Here is a 15,355-nt window from a genome sequence, read left to right on the forward strand (position 1 = left end):
TGGAGTCGAGTCGAGTCGAGTCCTCGCGCTCGAGACGAGAAAGATGAGCCGCCGCTGCGAAAGAGTCGTGCGGACGCGAATGAGGGAGCGAAGCGCGTCCGAATTCTCATCCTTCCTTTGTCCAATTCATTTCTCACCCTATCTCGGCCCTCCTCTTCATCCCTCTCTTGCTCCATACTACCAGCGCTCCTTTGCGCAATTGTGGACTCCCTTTGCCTTGCTTCGCCCTGCCTCATCTTGTGATTTAGCTGAACGGCAAGCGGTTCACTCCCCCTTTACGCGACCATCATGAACGTCGAGCGCGTCCCTCAAGAGGATCGTCGCGTAGTGCCTTCATCGCAAGCCCGCATCCCAGCATCGCCATCAAAATCGCAACCTCGCCTTTCGGGGTCGTTCTCCGCCACAGCAAATACCACTCCGCTCCAAATGCAAGACATCAATGTAAAGCAACGCCAGCCATCCTTCGCGACGCGTCACGCCCATGCAGGTGTGGACACGCCCCCGCCATCCTCGCCCCTGCCTTCAGACAATGAAGGGCGCGGTATGAGATCGTCATCAATCACAGCCATCTTCTCATCGTCACCAACTCGCCAACGCGATGGATCCGACGAGAGCAGTCCCGCCGCATCTTCTCCCATCAAGCCCGCATACAGGTCGCGTCCTTCCCTCGGCACCTCCCACGCTGCCTCGCAGCTGAGCAAGGCTGACCCCTTTGCGGGGCTCAAGGAGCTCGACGCTGCAGCTAGTCAAGTCAACAACGCGTCATACGTCCTCTTCGGCTCCTTCACGCACGCCCTCCTCCTTGGGCGTAGCAAGCCGACCGGCCAGCCCCACGCGTCATCCGCTTCCAACACTCCGGAGGCGGACGATTCTGTCCCGCAAGCTAGCCCCGGAGTTGGCACTAAGCCTACCCAACATATCCCTCTACCCAACCACGCGCGTCATGTCAGTCGCAGGCACGCCATCATCGAGTGGCTTCCGTTCTCGCCTCTGCCTCGAGCTGTGGACAGCAGAGCCAAGAAGACCCCCTCTGGCGGCTTTGTCGTGCGCATTCTGGGTCAGAACGGGCTCATTGTAGACGGAAAGAGGCGTCGGGAGGGACATGTGCTGCGTCTTGAGCCAGGAAAGAGCACTATCGACTTCTTTGGTGTCAAGACCATCTTCGAGATTCACCCTGACGCGAGCAGGCCGATGCACGCAGTCACGAGCAAGGCAAAGAAGGCTGCAAGAGCCAGCCTGCCAGGTGCTGATGGCAGCAGCCCAGCAAAGAGGCCAGCAAGCGACAGCATTAGGAGGAGCGCGTCGATGAGGCAGCTCGAGCAGTCTCAAGATGCTTCGCAGGAAGCCGTCTCTCAACTGCTTGGCGCTGCTCTGTCCTCGCAGTCGAGATTTGTCAAGACGTCCAACGCTCAAGGCGCACCGCTCTCACCACCAAGCAGCAGCCCTGCACCCTTCGCAACCTCGTCTCCTGCTGGCCCTAGTGCCGACCGCGATGGGGAGGACGGCGCTGAGGAGCCCTTGTCTCCCAGTCTGGGACGAGGTCGCGCTGATCTCGAGCTCTCGATGCCGCCCCTCTCCCTCGGCCTCAGCTCGGTCGGCACGCCTTCCTCTGCTACCCCGGCTGTCCCTCGCGCCGCGGAACGCGAGAACGCCGATGCTGCCGACACCACAATCCCAGGCGAGGTCGAGAATGAGGCCGCCACGCGCGCTGCCAAGCAGCCCCGCACCGAGCTTGAGGCTGCGCCTGTTGATGGTGCTGAGAGCGACCTCACGCCATCACCCGAGCTGGCACCCCGTGCCCTGCCGTCATCCTCTGAGGCGTCCGCAGCCCCAGCCATGTCGAGCACGCCCAAGCCTGCCGCTCAAGCTGCAAGCCAAGGCCCCTTCGCATCACGTGCTCGCACCCTCAAGCCCACCACCAGCCAGATCATGATGCCTCCACCCAAAGTCCCCGCCTCTGCTACTGCCACTGGTTCCGCAGCCGCCCGCGGGCCTTCCAGTGGCTCCTCCTCGCCGGCTCCTAGCGCTGGCGCAGGACCCGACTCTCAGCAATTCCGTAACGCCTTGCGAGACCAAGCGCGTGCGTGCGTAGCGGTCCTCGCTCCCACTTACGATCTCGAAGGGCTTCTCGCCGGTGCAATCGTCTTCCACCGCACGGCGACGATCAGCGCGAGTGAGGCCGTGCGCTCCGTTTTGGCATCAACGCAGGGCCTCATGCGTGGTGAAGCAGGTGGGAGTGCTGCTGCTACAGACCTGGCTCAAGGTTCGATCGTCTCCGGCTGGGGAGCAGCGCAGCTCCTCTCTTCTCTCCCCGCCTCAACGGCCACCGAGCGCTGGACCTCTACAGCTCGCCGTGCCTGGACCGAGAGGCTCGAGAGCGTTCTCCAGTCGAAGCCTATGTTCGGGCAGATCCATCGTGCAGGCAAGGATGCCTCTGGCCACTCGCTCGAGCATTGGTACTACTACGATGCTGCGGGCGATGAAGATCGTGAGCGTGCAGCGAACTTGGGTAGCTTGGCTAAGCCGATCAGGGGGGCGCTCAAGACTCACAAACCTATCTTCTGGAAGAAGGGGGCCTACCCGAAGAGCGCAGATGAGGAGGTTGGCGTCGCCACCAGCTCCGCGACCACGGAGACGTCGAGCGCTGCTGCGCCTTCTTCCTCTTCGTCATCGTGGCTTCTCAAGGACGGGCCAATGGGCGATTCGCAGATTGGCCCTGCCTTCCCTTCCACTCCTACCGTGACTGCCTCTGCATCTACTGGCTCGATGCCCTCATCTTCATCCTCTTCGGCCAAGCGGCCTATGCTCGACGAGCGCCGTATCTGGGAGGAGACGCAGCCTGAGGAGCGTGAGTCTACGTGGGACAAGGAGGGGGATATGGACTGGTCGGGAAGGAGTGGAGGGGGATCGACGGGTAGTGGCGTCGGCGCATCGAGTGGGAAGAGAAGGAGGAAGTGAGCCAGAACAGAACGGACTACGTCCCAACGGAAAGTGAATCAAATGCATGAAGCTCTATATCTTAGCAAGTGATGCATTTGCTGAGCTAACGAGCGTAGCTCGATGCGACCTCGAGGTGCACGAGGAGTGACCCGCGTGCAAGGGTATAAAGACTGTGGTGGTATGCCAGGAGCGCGGGGATGGGCCACGGTGTTGAGGGAAGAGGATGCCAACTAGCGGTCTCGAGCTTCATGTCCGCCGTACGAGCCACGCCACGCTGCGCTACGGTACACCCTCTCGTTACTCTCATCCGTCTCGAGGTATTCTTGCCACTCCTCCGCGATGCCTTCATCATCGTGATGCTGCTGCTGATATCGCTGCCGCTCTTGCTCTTCCTCCCGCTGACTTTGCCTCCGCATAGCCTTAACCCTTTCGCTGAGATGCTGAAGCGCATCGAGGCGCTCCTGCTCCCTACTCGTTCCGCTGTTCAGGACGGGAAGGCTCGTGCGATGCCATGATTGATGTGTTCTCAAGCGAGGAGCAGAGTATGTCAGCTCGTCAGACGAGTCCCGTCCTGTAAGCTGACGTGCTGCCCCCTCGCGATTCATGGCCCTCGAGACCGCTTCGTCGATGTACCCATGAGGCGAGAGGGGCCGGGATGATGAGTTCGAAGGCGGCGCAAAGCCTTCCATTCGGACTGAACCTCGTGGTGGGAGTCGACCGACGCTGTGACGCAGGCGACGCGACGATGATGTCGACGATGACGATGACGACGAGGGCAGACCTGCCGAACTCCACGATTCTCTTCGCTCTTCGCGACCCTCTTCGCGAGCTGCTTGCTTCTCTCTCTGCTGCAGAAATGCGCGCAATGTGTCCAGGGCAGCTGTGATCTCATTGTACTTCACGCGGGGCTGACCACCTCCTCGAGCGCTCCTACCGGTGGCAAGATTGTCCATACTGATCGGTCGGCTGCGGTATAGTGTACGCCCGGGAGGTGGGGGCGCTCGTGCTTGCACGTCGCTGTGCTGACCAGGCGACGTTCCGTAGCTTCTACTGTCGCCGCTGGAAGCAGCCTGGCTGGCGTGATCCGCTGAGCGCGAGAGCTGCATCAAGGGCGCTGACGATGGCCCACGATTCTGACTCCATGGCGAGTGGGAGGCGGGCGAAGCTCCTTGCGGCGGTTGCAGGCCAGTGTTCACACGGAGGCTGATGTTCCTCGGCCAAGATGAGGTACTGCTTGTCACGTTGTTGCGCCGCTGCAATATTGGTGCTTCGTGTGCTTTTCCTTTGCCCTTTTCGTTGCTACTTCTCGTGCTGCCGCTGATGCTCGAGCCTGAAGCGCCCGTTGCCTCCTCCATTCCCAATGATAGGTTGGCGGAGAACGCCGGCGACGAAAGCGGTGTGTCGTCGTCCATTTCGCCAGAGTGTGAGAGTCGCGATTGGGCGTGACCGATTGGTGCAAGGAGGGAGTCGTCGAGGCTTAGAGACGAGGCGTCGAGATGGGACGAGCTCGTGGAAACGAAGCTGTGCTCTGTGACGTGAGGAGTTATTCCTGGTTGCTGGGTTGCTCGATGATGGCCCGAAGAGACGTCTGGGAGACTGCTTGATAGCTGAGTCAGGTCGAGCCCGAGCGACTGAAAGTGGGCCACCATACTGGATGGGAGTTCGCCGCCTGGTTGAGACTTCTGTCCCTCTGAAGATTCGAGGCGAGACATGAACGACGTGGCATGAAAGCTATCCCGACTGGATTGGGATGTCATTGCCCTCGACCTGGTCCCCTTTGAGCTGCCACTGCTACTGCTGCCGCTGATAGACCGCATCGACGGCTCATTGCGAAGCCGCGTGGAAGGATATGGATGGCCGGTGTCAAAGGATCGCCTCGTTGAGGCAGGTTGTCGGCCAGGTGAGACGATGGACCCAGCACTGGACGCCCCTCGTAGATGCTGGCTTTGTCTGCGAGAGCCCAGTGAATCTTGCGATGGCCGTCGAGCTGATCTCACAGTCGGTAAATTCATTGTTGATGAAGATGGCGAGATCAGATTGATTGACGGGCTGAAGTCAGCGCTGGTATGCTCTGGTAGCTGCTCTAACCTCTGCGTCCCGCCGCCCATCAGCGCCAGCATATCTTCGCGTGAATTAGATCGCCAAATCGCCAGCGAGAGTGGATCAGCAGGTAGAGCATCCCAGTCAAGGTCCATGCCAGGCTGCGAGACGGCCCATGCTGGATCGGCAGCGCCTTGGGAGTGTGAGAAAGGCAAGGACGGCGGATTTGCCTGTTCCAGAGACGCAAAGAGCGCCGACGTCTCCTCAGCGGAGGGCCAGCCTGAAGGACCGCTAAAGTCATCCTGCGGGAGGAAGTCTGATTGTCCTTGTCCAGTCTGGCCTGATCCCAAAGTGTCGTCAAAGGTCAGTCCCAAGCGGTCGTACTCTGACGGGCTTATGTTGAGTGACCCTTGACTGCTTCCGAAGCTAGAGGGACCAGGGCCACGCAGATTGACCGCAGGCGGTTGGGCGTCCGGAGGTGAGGTCTGGGTCTTGACCCATTCAGGATAGAAATCTTCCTCCGAGGCCTCGTGCGAATGCAACAAATGCTCCTCATCGTATGTCGCATTCCACTGAACGGACGGACCTAGTGATTGCTGCATTCGCTGCGGCGAGCTCCTCGCGGTCTCGTCGTGAGAAGTTGCTCCCGAGGAGCTGCCCCCATCCAGGTCGCCATGGACGCTGCTCGTGCTCTCATGACGCATTGTCTGACTAGTCCAGCACACTTCCGGTCAGTCGACAAGCGACGAGGGCGCAAGTCGTTGAAGCCGACTGAGTGCGACGTCAAAAAGGTGAGCAAAATCAGCTTTCCAGTCGCCTTCCTCGCCTGAGGCACCTCATTCTGGCATCCCTCCTTGTGAGGGCAGAGCGAGTCGAGGTATGACCATCTTCTTCCGCAACCGAAGGCGGTCCAAGATTACCGTCTCACTCGCCGACCTTAGATGCTGCGCCTCCTCTCGATCTACTTCATCCAACAACGAGCCGCTGCAGACTTACCTGAGGGAGGAAGCACGTCAAGTAGGCGGGAGTGATGATAACGCGCTAGTTGCAGTCTATTGGAAAATGTCCTGGTGCTAGCATGGAGGTGCTTCAGATGTCATGGCCCAGACTGGATGATGAGGGGTGATTCTGGTCTAGGCAGAAGGTGGGATGCTGAGGACAGGGAAGAGCAGGCTCGTCGATGTCGTCGTGGCTGAATAGGCCTGTGAGATTTTGCTCCAAGGTGTGCCACTTTTGGCAGCATCGGGACACGCAAGGCGCTCGCACTTGCACGGCATTCACTGATATAATTGCTTCGCGTACCCTCCTCGCTCATTCTGCGCCTGCACACGTCGAGTGTTGTAGTTCAGCAGTCATTGGCGAGGGCGACAAGGGCCAAAGACGCAGCCGCTGCAAGCAGTCGTTGGAGGCGTCGCTGCTCCGAAGTCTTGGTCCTCCTACTGCCCTTTCCTCGTCATCAGCCCCGTGGTCAAGAATGTGGGACACCGGGAGGGGTTGGTCCCTCTTTGCCCGTCTGTCTGCGCTAGAGACAGCAGCAGCAATTCGATTGCCGTTGCCGCCCCTTCTGAAAGTGGCCGGGCAAGTCGAAGAAGATTGAGAGCAGGCAGCGGCGACAGCGGCGGAGGCGGCGGCGGCGGTGTTGGTCTCGCGTGCATCTGCATCGACCCTTCTTCGAGATGAAGAGGGCGGCCGCTTTGGAGCGAGCGGGCGGGCGAGCGAGCGAGCGAGGCAGGCGAATGAAGAACGGGCGGACCTGCCTGGTTCGACCTCAGGAAGCCACTGCCACTACCTGGCCCACGAACAAATGACGTGAGGGCAAATCACCGATCAAAGCGTGTGCGTTGAAGCTCATCTGACCGGTAGCCTGAAAGGAAAGAGGAAGCGCAGTGCGCGGGCACAATAGGCAGTGCAGGCTGGGCTCATGGAAACGCAGCGCAGCAAACAAACAGATCGGAGGAAGCGCATGTCTCGGCCCATTGATAGGCTGGCGAGTGGACCTGGAAGAGTGTGATGAGACGAACGTCAAATGGACATTCCGCCCACGGACGGGCGATCGCGAAGCAGGAGACGCTGATCATTCATCATGGCTCACTGCATCCCACGGCCGTCCCTTTCTTTCCCATTGTCAATTTGATGCAGAGCGTCCAGAGTAAATGGCTGCTGCACGCCTGCACGCCTGCACACATCACATCGGGCTCACTCACATCCGTCGTTTTATATCCCGGGACAGTGGTAGACTACTAGTATCCACGTCATCCAGCGCTCACCCGTTGCTAAGCTCACTTCTGCAAAAATGGGCGCACTGCTCCATGATCAAATGGCCTCTCTACACAGGAGCAGGCGAAGTGGTCTGCTGCAGGTTGCGGGCTTCGGTCCGAAGTAGCCGGGGAGCTGGAGATCGTCATACCACTCATGTCTTGGTCCGCCTCACGAGCAAATGGGAGCTCGACGCTGGTCCTGAGTACTAGCTTGCACAGCTTTGTACCCACCAGTGCCCTGATCACCAAGCAAGAACCTTTTTTTCGTTCGCGCGAGCCCTCCCCTCGCTGCCTGACGAGCACGGGACAGATCGTGGGAGTTAGTCGGGTCACGAGCGATGGTGTTAGGCGGGCTTGTCGCTCGTCGAAAAGGCGCCAAGTCTGCCGACTGGTGCGCGCTTAGAGTGTACAGAGCAGCGTCAACTGAAAGACGCCGCTGGCTGATGGTGCATACCTCGAGCGGCGTCTTACCACGTGGCTAAAGGGCGATGGTGTTGTTGTCAAGCCGGAGCGACGGCAGTGGGCGGCGACGCTTTCTGCATGCCGCGGCTGCGTGCATCACCCTCGAGGATGAAATGTCATGGTGGTGCGCGCCAAGAGGCGGGCTCACTCGGAGGGGCATACGAGGGACAGCACACGAGCAGCGAGCCAGCTGACTGGCATATGAGATCGTGGCGATTCGTGGAAGATGGTATAGGGCCAGAGAGCTCACACCAAAGAGAGTGGGAGAGAGGGGGAGGGAGAAGGGTCGTATAAGGCGAGGCGGGGCAGGGCGGGGCGTTCTCTGGCTTCGATGCCGGCCGAGGCGGCAAGCGAGTCGTCGTCCGGCGTCCCAGGGCGCGGCTCGCCTTCTCAGTCTTGGGCGTGGCTTCCGCGAGTGCGTCTCCGCCAAGACCAGACTAACAGGACTCGGTCCCCTTTCCTGCCTTCGAGCCATGGACTCCTTGCACAACCTCGTCCTCTCCCTCATCACGACTGATTCTCTTCTCAACATTCGATTTCTTATACCTCACGATCTTCAAAGGGATCTTTGTCCATCCTCATCCGGCCTCCCTACTCTCCCTTGGCTCTCGCGAACACCGCCTCCATCACAGTCTTTCACTCGTAGCGCCACTTCCAGCATAATCCTCTTCTGCCCTCTCTCGACCCATTAAACCCCCCCACCATCGCATCATCTCAGTCATGAAATCATTCGCCTCAATCGGCGTAACCTGTGCTACCCTTCTGGCAGCCTCGTCTGCCTTCGCCCACGGCCTCAGCGGCTCGCAGAGTCTTCGTAGCCACGCCCAGAAGCGTGATGCGAGCACATTGATGAGCGGTGGCACCAACAATGAGGGCGAGCAGCACGGCAAGGTAGACGTACCCAAGGGAGCTGTCTTTTCGTCGCTCCCCGTCGGTACCGGTGGCGAGGAGGTCGCCGTCTTCTGGACGAAGAATCCAAAGAACGATACGGCCACTCACGCCTACGTAATGATCCACGGCAAGATCCGAAATGGCAATGAGTACTGGACGACGATGGACGATGCGCTGAACAGCGCCGTCAAAGACGACTACAAGGGTGCTCATTCCGACGACATCGTCACTGCGCCTCAATTCTTTAGCACCAAGTACAACTCGGGCCAATACACCGATGAGCAGCTCGCCTTTGGCGATACCAATGGCTGGCAAGCAGGTGACCCAGCCACGCACCCTGCGGGCACCAAGTTGACGTCCATCGATGCCCTCGATGCCTTTGTCGATGTGAGTATGCGGTGTCTCAAGACTGGCATATATCCATGAGTCTGATCTTTACGCGTCCGCATCTCTGCGCAGGAATTCGCCAACACGTCTAAGTACCCGCAAATGAAGAATCTGACCATCGTCGGCCATGGTGGTGGAGGCCAGCTTATCGCTCGCTACGCCCAAGTAGCTAAGGACCCGCCGTCAAACCTCCACGTCCGCTACATCATGGGCGACCCGTCCTCGAACCCGTACTTTACGACCGACCGCCCAGAGACTGATCCTGAGATCGCTCAGACCAAGACCTGCCCATACTACAACACCTGGCGATACGGCTACGACAACTTCACGGGCACCGCGGCGGGCAAGTTCACCCCTCAGCAGTACTTTGCGTCCTACATTCGCCGCGACGTGATCAGCATCGTCGGCTACCAAGATGTGCAGGACGCAGGCGACTCTTACTGCATGGCCGAGCTCCAGGGTGGCCACAAGCGACGTGATCGCAATCTCTGCTGGTACCAGTACGTCAACGGCCTCGCGAGGACTGACGAAGACCTCTCTGGCTTCCCCTGCAACTTTACCAACTTGCCAGACTGGTCGAATATGTCTGCCAACGCCATCTCGACCCGCCTTGTCGTTGTTGAGGACGCTGACCACGACGCTGCCGAGGTCTTTGGCAGTACTGAGGGACGCAGCGCCCTCTTCGATGACAAGAACATTGCCACCGGTTGGAGGCCGAAGGGATGGAAGGCCTCGACCAAGGCTGTCTCGCCTGGGGACACGGTTATTCTTGGCGCCAACGGCTCATCGAATTCTTCGGGCTCGTCTGACAGCAAGCAGCAGACCAACTCGACGTCCAAGTCTGGCGGCTCATCAGCTGCAGCCGGCTCTGCTTCTCTTGGACACTCATACATCGCGCTGGCCGCGACCCTCACGCTGCTTGGTACCGGAACCGCTGCGCTCATTTAGACTTAGAGACAAAGTCGCTCATCTGGACCCGCCAGCTTTTCTGAGAAGGTCAAGTTAGACGGATCGCAGCGACGGCACACTATTGCTTCGAGAGCAGTAGCAGCTTAGCCTAGCTCATGCACATGGACAATGTAGACAAGGCTCGCGCGCTTCCCTTCCTCTCTTCCAATCACGAGCTTGTATCCTTCCGTAGCTGCCGCCGATGTGTTTGCTCGAAGGCATCCGCCCGCGGAACAGCGCCATCGCCATCCCTTCGATGGCCGCGAGGAGCCGCACTCGCGGCGCGTGATGGGCACAGGGTACCGTTGCTGGCGTGAGACGAAGACGGAAGTTAATGAGCGGGCCGACGCAGATGCACCGATCCCTTCGTCTCGCCTCTTCCTTGCCTTCTTTACCATCGCTACATTCTCGTGTTCCCCAATCCCCTCGCCGATACCACCTCCCACCACCTCAACCCAGCCACCATGCAGATGTTGTCCCTGACGCTGGCCGTCATCGTTCTGACCTTCCTTTGCACCCACGAAGCTTCCTCCACTCAGACGCCTCTGCGCTCGCATTACAGCTTGCAGAATCACCGCCACCGGTACGCCCCTGCCAAGACGCACAGCAGCCAGGCTTCCCTACGTATTCGGACGCAAGGCGGACACGAAAAGAAAACCAAGACGATGATCGACTCGGCAGATGAGGCAGAGGACGTGGTCGACTACATCGTAGTCGGTGGCGGTACTGCTGGCTTGGCGATTGCTCGACGTCTGAGCGACGACCCGAGCGTCCGTGTCCTCGTCATCGAGGCTGGTCAAAGTGGCGAAGGTGCGCAGAAACAGTGAGTGCAGGGTATAACGACAGTGAACACAACACGGTGATGCTCAGACGTTGGGTCTTCCGCTTGCACAGGATTCGGCAGCCCAATTCCATCGACTACAACGCTCTCCAGAGCAGCGAGCTCGACTGGCACTACGAGACTGCCAAGCAGGACAATCTGAATGGCCGTCAGCTCGACTTTCCCCTCTTTAAGACGCTAGGAGGTACCTCGGCCGGCAATGATCTCATCTACCTCCGTCAAGGTCGTAGGGAGGCCGACGCCATGGCCATGCTGGCAAAGAAGATGGGTGGTCTCGATTCGTGGTCGTGGGAAAAGATCGATGGGGCCATGAATTCCTCCGTGACGTATCAAGCCGTGGCCAAGAACGAAACGTCCAATAGCGCTGCTATTGCTGCGGGATCGATCACGGGCAAAGGTCCAATCATGCTCACATACCCCAACGCAAGCCTTGCGGTCGAGGAGATCTGGTTCCCTGCTCTTCAAGAGGTTCACAACACGCCTCTCTCGCGCTCGCCATGGCAGGGTGACCAGGTTGGAGGCATCATCGCTCCCATCACCGTCGAGAAAGGAACAAGTCTGCGCTCTTACTCTCGATCAGCGTACCTCGACAGCGTCTGCGACAAGCGCCACAATCTGCAGGTACTGACTACAACGACTGTAACTCGCATCTTTTTTGAGGACAAGGCAAGTGAGCCCGGTCATCTACGCGCGCTTGGAGTTGAGTGCGCTTCAAGCAAAGGAGTGAGCACGAAGAGACGAGAGACGGCGGCACCATCGTTGCTGACATGTGCGCTTGCCTCACAGTCTCGTCGAAACATCATCACCGCCAAGCGCGAGGTCATCGTGTCCGCTGGCGTAATCGGCTCACCGCAGCTACTCCAGGTCTCTGGCATCGGACCTCGACCCGTGCTCGAGGAAAGAGGCATCGCCGTCAAAAAGGAGCTCTCTGGCGTTGGACAGCACCTCCAGGACTCTCTCCTTGTCTCTCTCCAATTCCATGTCAAGAAGGGAGTCAAGCTACCCTCCGCCAAGAGCGTCCCAGGATACGCCGACTCTGCACTGGCCATTCTCTCCCTGAAGGATGTCTTACACACCGATGCTGCTGCGGAGGACTTCATCACACGAGCAGACAAATTGTCGACTAAGTACTACAATCACAACGACACGGATGGATCGGTCAAGCTAGCATGCCTAAAGACGGGCAGTATACAGCTGCACCAGCTCTTGACCGAGAATGCGACCACTGGTCTCAGCGGCCAGCCAAAGGCCGCCGTACTCGTGAAGATGAAGACGGCAAACGACCTCATCACCTTTACCATTTCCCTGCAATCGCCCCTCTCTCGCGGCAATGTCAACATCGCAAGCAGCAATCCCTTCGATGCTCCCAGGATCGATCCGGCCTACCTCTCTCACCCTTCGGATGAGGAGCTGCTCATCGCTGGCATCGAGTGGGCGCGCACACTCAGCTCGACAAAGACGTTCAAAAAGTTTCTCGCAAAAGAAACCTCCGCCACGTCTTCGGTGCGCGGCCGTAAGGCATGGGCAAAGTGGTTCCAAGAGGGGGCGCCGGGGCCCAATCAGCCCATCAAGGGAAGCCCAGTCGTACCGCTCCGTGCCGGCTACCAGGCCTCGTCGACCAACAGCCTCCTAGCTGAAGAGGATGGCGGTGTCGTCGGTGCAGACTTCAAGGTGCATGGCTGCTCCAATTTGCGCGTCGTCGACGCATCCGTTCTACCCCTCGCACCTTCTGCCTCGCTTGGCGCCTACGTGTACGGTATTGCGGAGATGGCCGCCGGTATGATCCACGCAGACCGAAAGTGTGGGAAAGCTGAGCCTGTTGCGGAGTGCCAGTATGGCGAGGAGGACGATGACGATGGCGAGGAGGCAGAACACCTTTCGTCGAAGTCAGGTGCCCCGAAGACATTCGACCCTGTGCACAACAAGCCTGTGGAGCTCTACAGTAATCCCGTGGTTAAGGAGACCAAGCACGTGACGGTCGCGAAGCACGAAAGCAAGCCCGCGACGGTGAAGACTCCTACGGCGGCCGCAGAAGAGAACGAGGAGGAGTGCGAAGAGGAGGATCAGACGGAGGAAGAGAAAGAGGAAGAGAAGGAAGCAGAGAAGAAGAAAAAGGAGGCAGAGAAGAAGGAACAGGAGGCGCAGAAGAAGAAAGCGGAAGAGCAACAGGAAGAGGAAGAGGCGGAGATGGAAGACTGCACTGAAGACGATGACGAGAAGAAGAAGCTCAAGCAGGAAGCTGAAGCGGAGAAGAAGAAGGCGCACGCCAAACACCACGGCCTTCAGCACCATGAAAAGCACCACACAAGCGGACACCACGAGCCCAAGGAGCACCACTCCGATGCGAGCAAGCCAGTTGAGGAGCCAGCGAAGCCCATCAGGGAGCCCGCTCCGGCCTTCAAGGATCAGCAGCAAGCCGGCACTCAAATCAAAAATGGCAGCCAGACGCCAGCCAAGCATCACCATGCTGGAGAGCGTCGTCCGTTGCCTGTCGCGGAGAGCAGGGGGAAAGTAGCAGCAGCTGGAGTCGAGGAGACCGAGATCAAGCGCCTCGGTGAGCAGAGGTCTGGGGCCATCACGTTGCCGTAGGAGCCACCAACGATAGGCGTGAAGCGCTACTCTCGATGTCACCCGTTCAGACACTACATCTTCCCCTTTGCCTTCTCATGCCCACTGCACTCGTTGTGCTCGTTGACATCCCCTCGCGTCTTTCCATTCGTAGCCGCGCTCGAGTCTGGCACTCGCAGGCATTGTCAATCCTTTCGAGAAATTCATTCCTTCAGCCCATGCATCGTATCGAAGAGATCGACACTCGCACACGGTGCCAGGAAGCTCAGGTGAGATATTATTGTTCGCAGTCGAGGGGTAGAGTATAGACATTGTGAGCCGAAAAGGAGGCGGAAGAGATCCGACGTTATCGAGATGCTGCGTCTGCGATGCCCGCGGTCGACTGACCTGCGCAAGGGCATGCTTGCATCTCGAGATGAAGAGCCAAAATAGGTTCCGCAAATGACTGACAAAGGACGGAGGATGGCGCAACAAGAAGAAAGGCGGTATGGTATCGTTTGTGTTTCATCTCGTGGCAGAGGAGATGCTGTTGTTGAGGTCGTTGGTGAGTCGGGTTCTTTAGTGGTGTTGATGGGTGGTGCAGGGCTGGCCAAGAACGAGCGTGTTTGCGAGTTCGCCTGCCTCTTTCATTTCAAGTCATTGCCCGCCCACAATGCTACAAGTCGTCTTCGCGTCGTCTACTCGCTCTTCTGCGCCTTTGGAAGGGGTTTCGGCTCACCCTTGCCCGTAACGTCGAGGAGGGGGTCGTCGGATGACCTCGGCTGCCTGTAAGAGCCACCAAGTCTGTCACAGCCGGTAAAGTACTGGCCGTAGTTGACGTTAAAGTACAAGTGGTGCAGCGTGTGGTGCGACGGGCCGTTGATGACCTTCTCCAACGGCGAGTTGACGATCACGTCACTGTCATGGATGAGAATGGACCAGCAGTTGACGAAGACGAAGAGACCCATGTACACGAAGCGGTGCAGCGGGAAGAGGAAGACGAAGATGTGATAAGGCAGTGACTGGAAGTAACCGTCCAGAGGGTGGAAGGCGTGCGAGGCGAACGGCGTGGGCACCAGCCACTTGTGGTGAGGCTTGTGGATATGCTTGTACACCTTGGGGTGATGCTCCAGCCTGTGTACCCAGTAGATGCAGGCGTCGGTGAAGACGAGGAAGAAGGGCACCGAGAAGATCGTGTACGCCAGACCAAAGTCGGAGACCTTAGTGTAGAGCATCGAGTAACCGCGGACCTCTCCGACGAACCACGGCAGGGTCATCAGAGTGAGGGGACCAAAAGCCCGCAGCGAGCAGTCGATCTCGAGCCGTACCTGATTTGGGAGGAATCGAGGGTGGCGCTTCATATCGTGGTTGAAGAAGAAGTAGTAGGACAACCCTGCGAAGCCAAAGTAGAGGATGAAGATGCCGACGTAAGTGATGAGCGAGAGCGACAAGGCTTGTCTGCGGGCGAGAGAGGGTGGGAAAGAAGAGATGAGCAACAAAGCATGCAACATCGCCGCTAAGCTTGCTGCCTCGCACGCACCTGATGATGTTGTCTCGCGGCAGAGCACTGACGGCCTTGCCCGCATGGCCTGTCCACTGCGAGGGCTCCTTGCCCCAAGCGCTACCAAGGTGCGACGAGACATTGGCAATGACGGCCTGTGACGGGCTGGCAGCCTTTGCGACGCCCATGCCTCGTGGAGCAGGCCATGCCATCGCCCAGAGGCGGTCGAGAAGGTAGTCGTCGGCGAGGTGAAGCACGACGTCCATTGTGGCGAGGGAAGCGCGGCGTCCGAAGCGGGAAGGATAAAGGTGGGTGAGGGAGTGTGCTCGAGAAGGAAGAGTGGCGTCGACCGGTGCGTCGAGCCAGATGACAGATGAGAGTGATGTCGACTCGCAAGGGCGATGTCGAGTGGGGAGCGAGTCACGAAAAAGTCGCGAGTCGCGCTGCGTCGAATGACCGAGGAAGGAAGGGAGCGAGCGCGCACTAACTCCTTAGCCTTGCAAACTTTAGAGGAGAAGACGGAAAATGTCGACGAGCCTA

At 58.9% G+C, this 15,355-nt stretch overlaps 5 protein-coding genes across 5 annotated transcripts; 3 read left to right on the plus strand and 2 right to left on the minus strand.

Moving 5' to 3' along the window:
- Positions 1–124: 124 nt before the first annotated feature.
- BDZ90DRAFT_230587 (hypothetical protein) lies at positions 125–3,246 on the plus strand. Its single transcript, XM_025505529.1, has one exon. It carries the CDS (start codon positions 289–291, stop codon positions 2,956–2,958), a length of 2,670 nt encoding a protein of 889 aa, XP_025364345.1. The 5' UTR covers positions 125–288; the 3' UTR covers positions 2,959–3,246.
- BDZ90DRAFT_118179 (hypothetical protein) lies at positions 3,007–5,790 on the minus strand. The gene has a single exon (XM_025503273.1). The coding sequence runs from the start codon at positions 5,682–5,684 to the stop codon at positions 3,171–3,173; it is 2,514 nt and encodes an 837-aa protein (XP_025364346.1). The 5' UTR covers positions 5,685–5,790; the 3' UTR covers positions 3,007–3,170.
- A 2,356-nt stretch (positions 5,791–8,146) lies between these two features.
- Positions 8,147–10,102, plus strand: BDZ90DRAFT_277991 (hypothetical protein). Its single transcript, XM_025509049.1, has 2 exons — positions 8,147–8,978; positions 9,051–10,102. Exons 1-2 carry the CDS (start codon positions 8,421–8,423, stop codon positions 9,924–9,926), a joined length of 1,434 nt encoding a protein of 477 aa, XP_025364347.1. The 5' UTR covers positions 8,147–8,420; the 3' UTR covers positions 9,927–10,102.
- Positions 10,103–10,591: 489 nt separating this feature from the next.
- BDZ90DRAFT_216808 (alcohol oxidase) lies at positions 10,592–12,639 on the plus strand (the record flags this gene model as incomplete). Its single annotated transcript, XM_025504287.1, has 3 exons — positions 10,592–10,749; positions 10,821–11,490; positions 11,554–12,639. Coding segments are annotated over 3 exons (1,914 nt in total), but the record flags the coding sequence as incomplete, so codon positions are not given.
- Positions 12,640–14,012: 1,373 nt separating this feature from the next.
- On the minus strand, positions 14,013–15,081 carry BDZ90DRAFT_225992 (hypothetical protein; the record flags this gene model as incomplete). The annotated part of the gene is made up of 2 exons (XM_025504689.1): positions 14,013–14,772; positions 14,855–15,081. 2 exons carry the CDS (start codon positions 15,079–15,081, stop codon positions 14,013–14,015), a joined length of 987 nt encoding a protein of 328 aa, XP_025364349.1.
- Positions 15,082–15,355: the final 274 nt, after the last annotated feature.

The sequence above is a fragment of the Jaminaea rosea genome, assembly GCF_003144245.1.
Source record: "Jaminaea rosea strain MCA 5214 unplaced genomic scaffold BDZ90scaffold_2, whole genome shotgun sequence".
Taxonomy (NCBI): domain Eukaryota; kingdom Fungi; phylum Basidiomycota; class Exobasidiomycetes; order Microstromatales; genus Jaminaea; species Jaminaea rosea.

What these genes read in the sequence shown, in the direction of transcription:
- BDZ90DRAFT_277991 (XM_025509049.1), top strand. Translation starts at nt 8,421, where the DNA reads ATGAAATCATTCGCCTCAATCGGCGTAACCTGTGCTACCCTTCTGGCA. An exon ending in CCCTCGATGCCTTTGTCGAT is followed by an intron (nt 8,979 to 9,050) that starts GTGAGTATGCGG and finishes ATCTCTGCGCAG; the next exon opens with GAATTCGCCAACACGTCTAA.
- BDZ90DRAFT_118179 (XM_025503273.1), bottom strand. Translation starts at nt 5,684, where the DNA reads ATGCGTCATGAGAGCACGAGCAGCGTCCATGGCGACCTGGATGGGGGC.
- BDZ90DRAFT_230587 (XM_025505529.1), top strand. Translation starts at nt 289, where the DNA reads ATGAACGTCGAGCGCGTCCCTCAAGAGGATCGTCGCGTAGTGCCTTCA.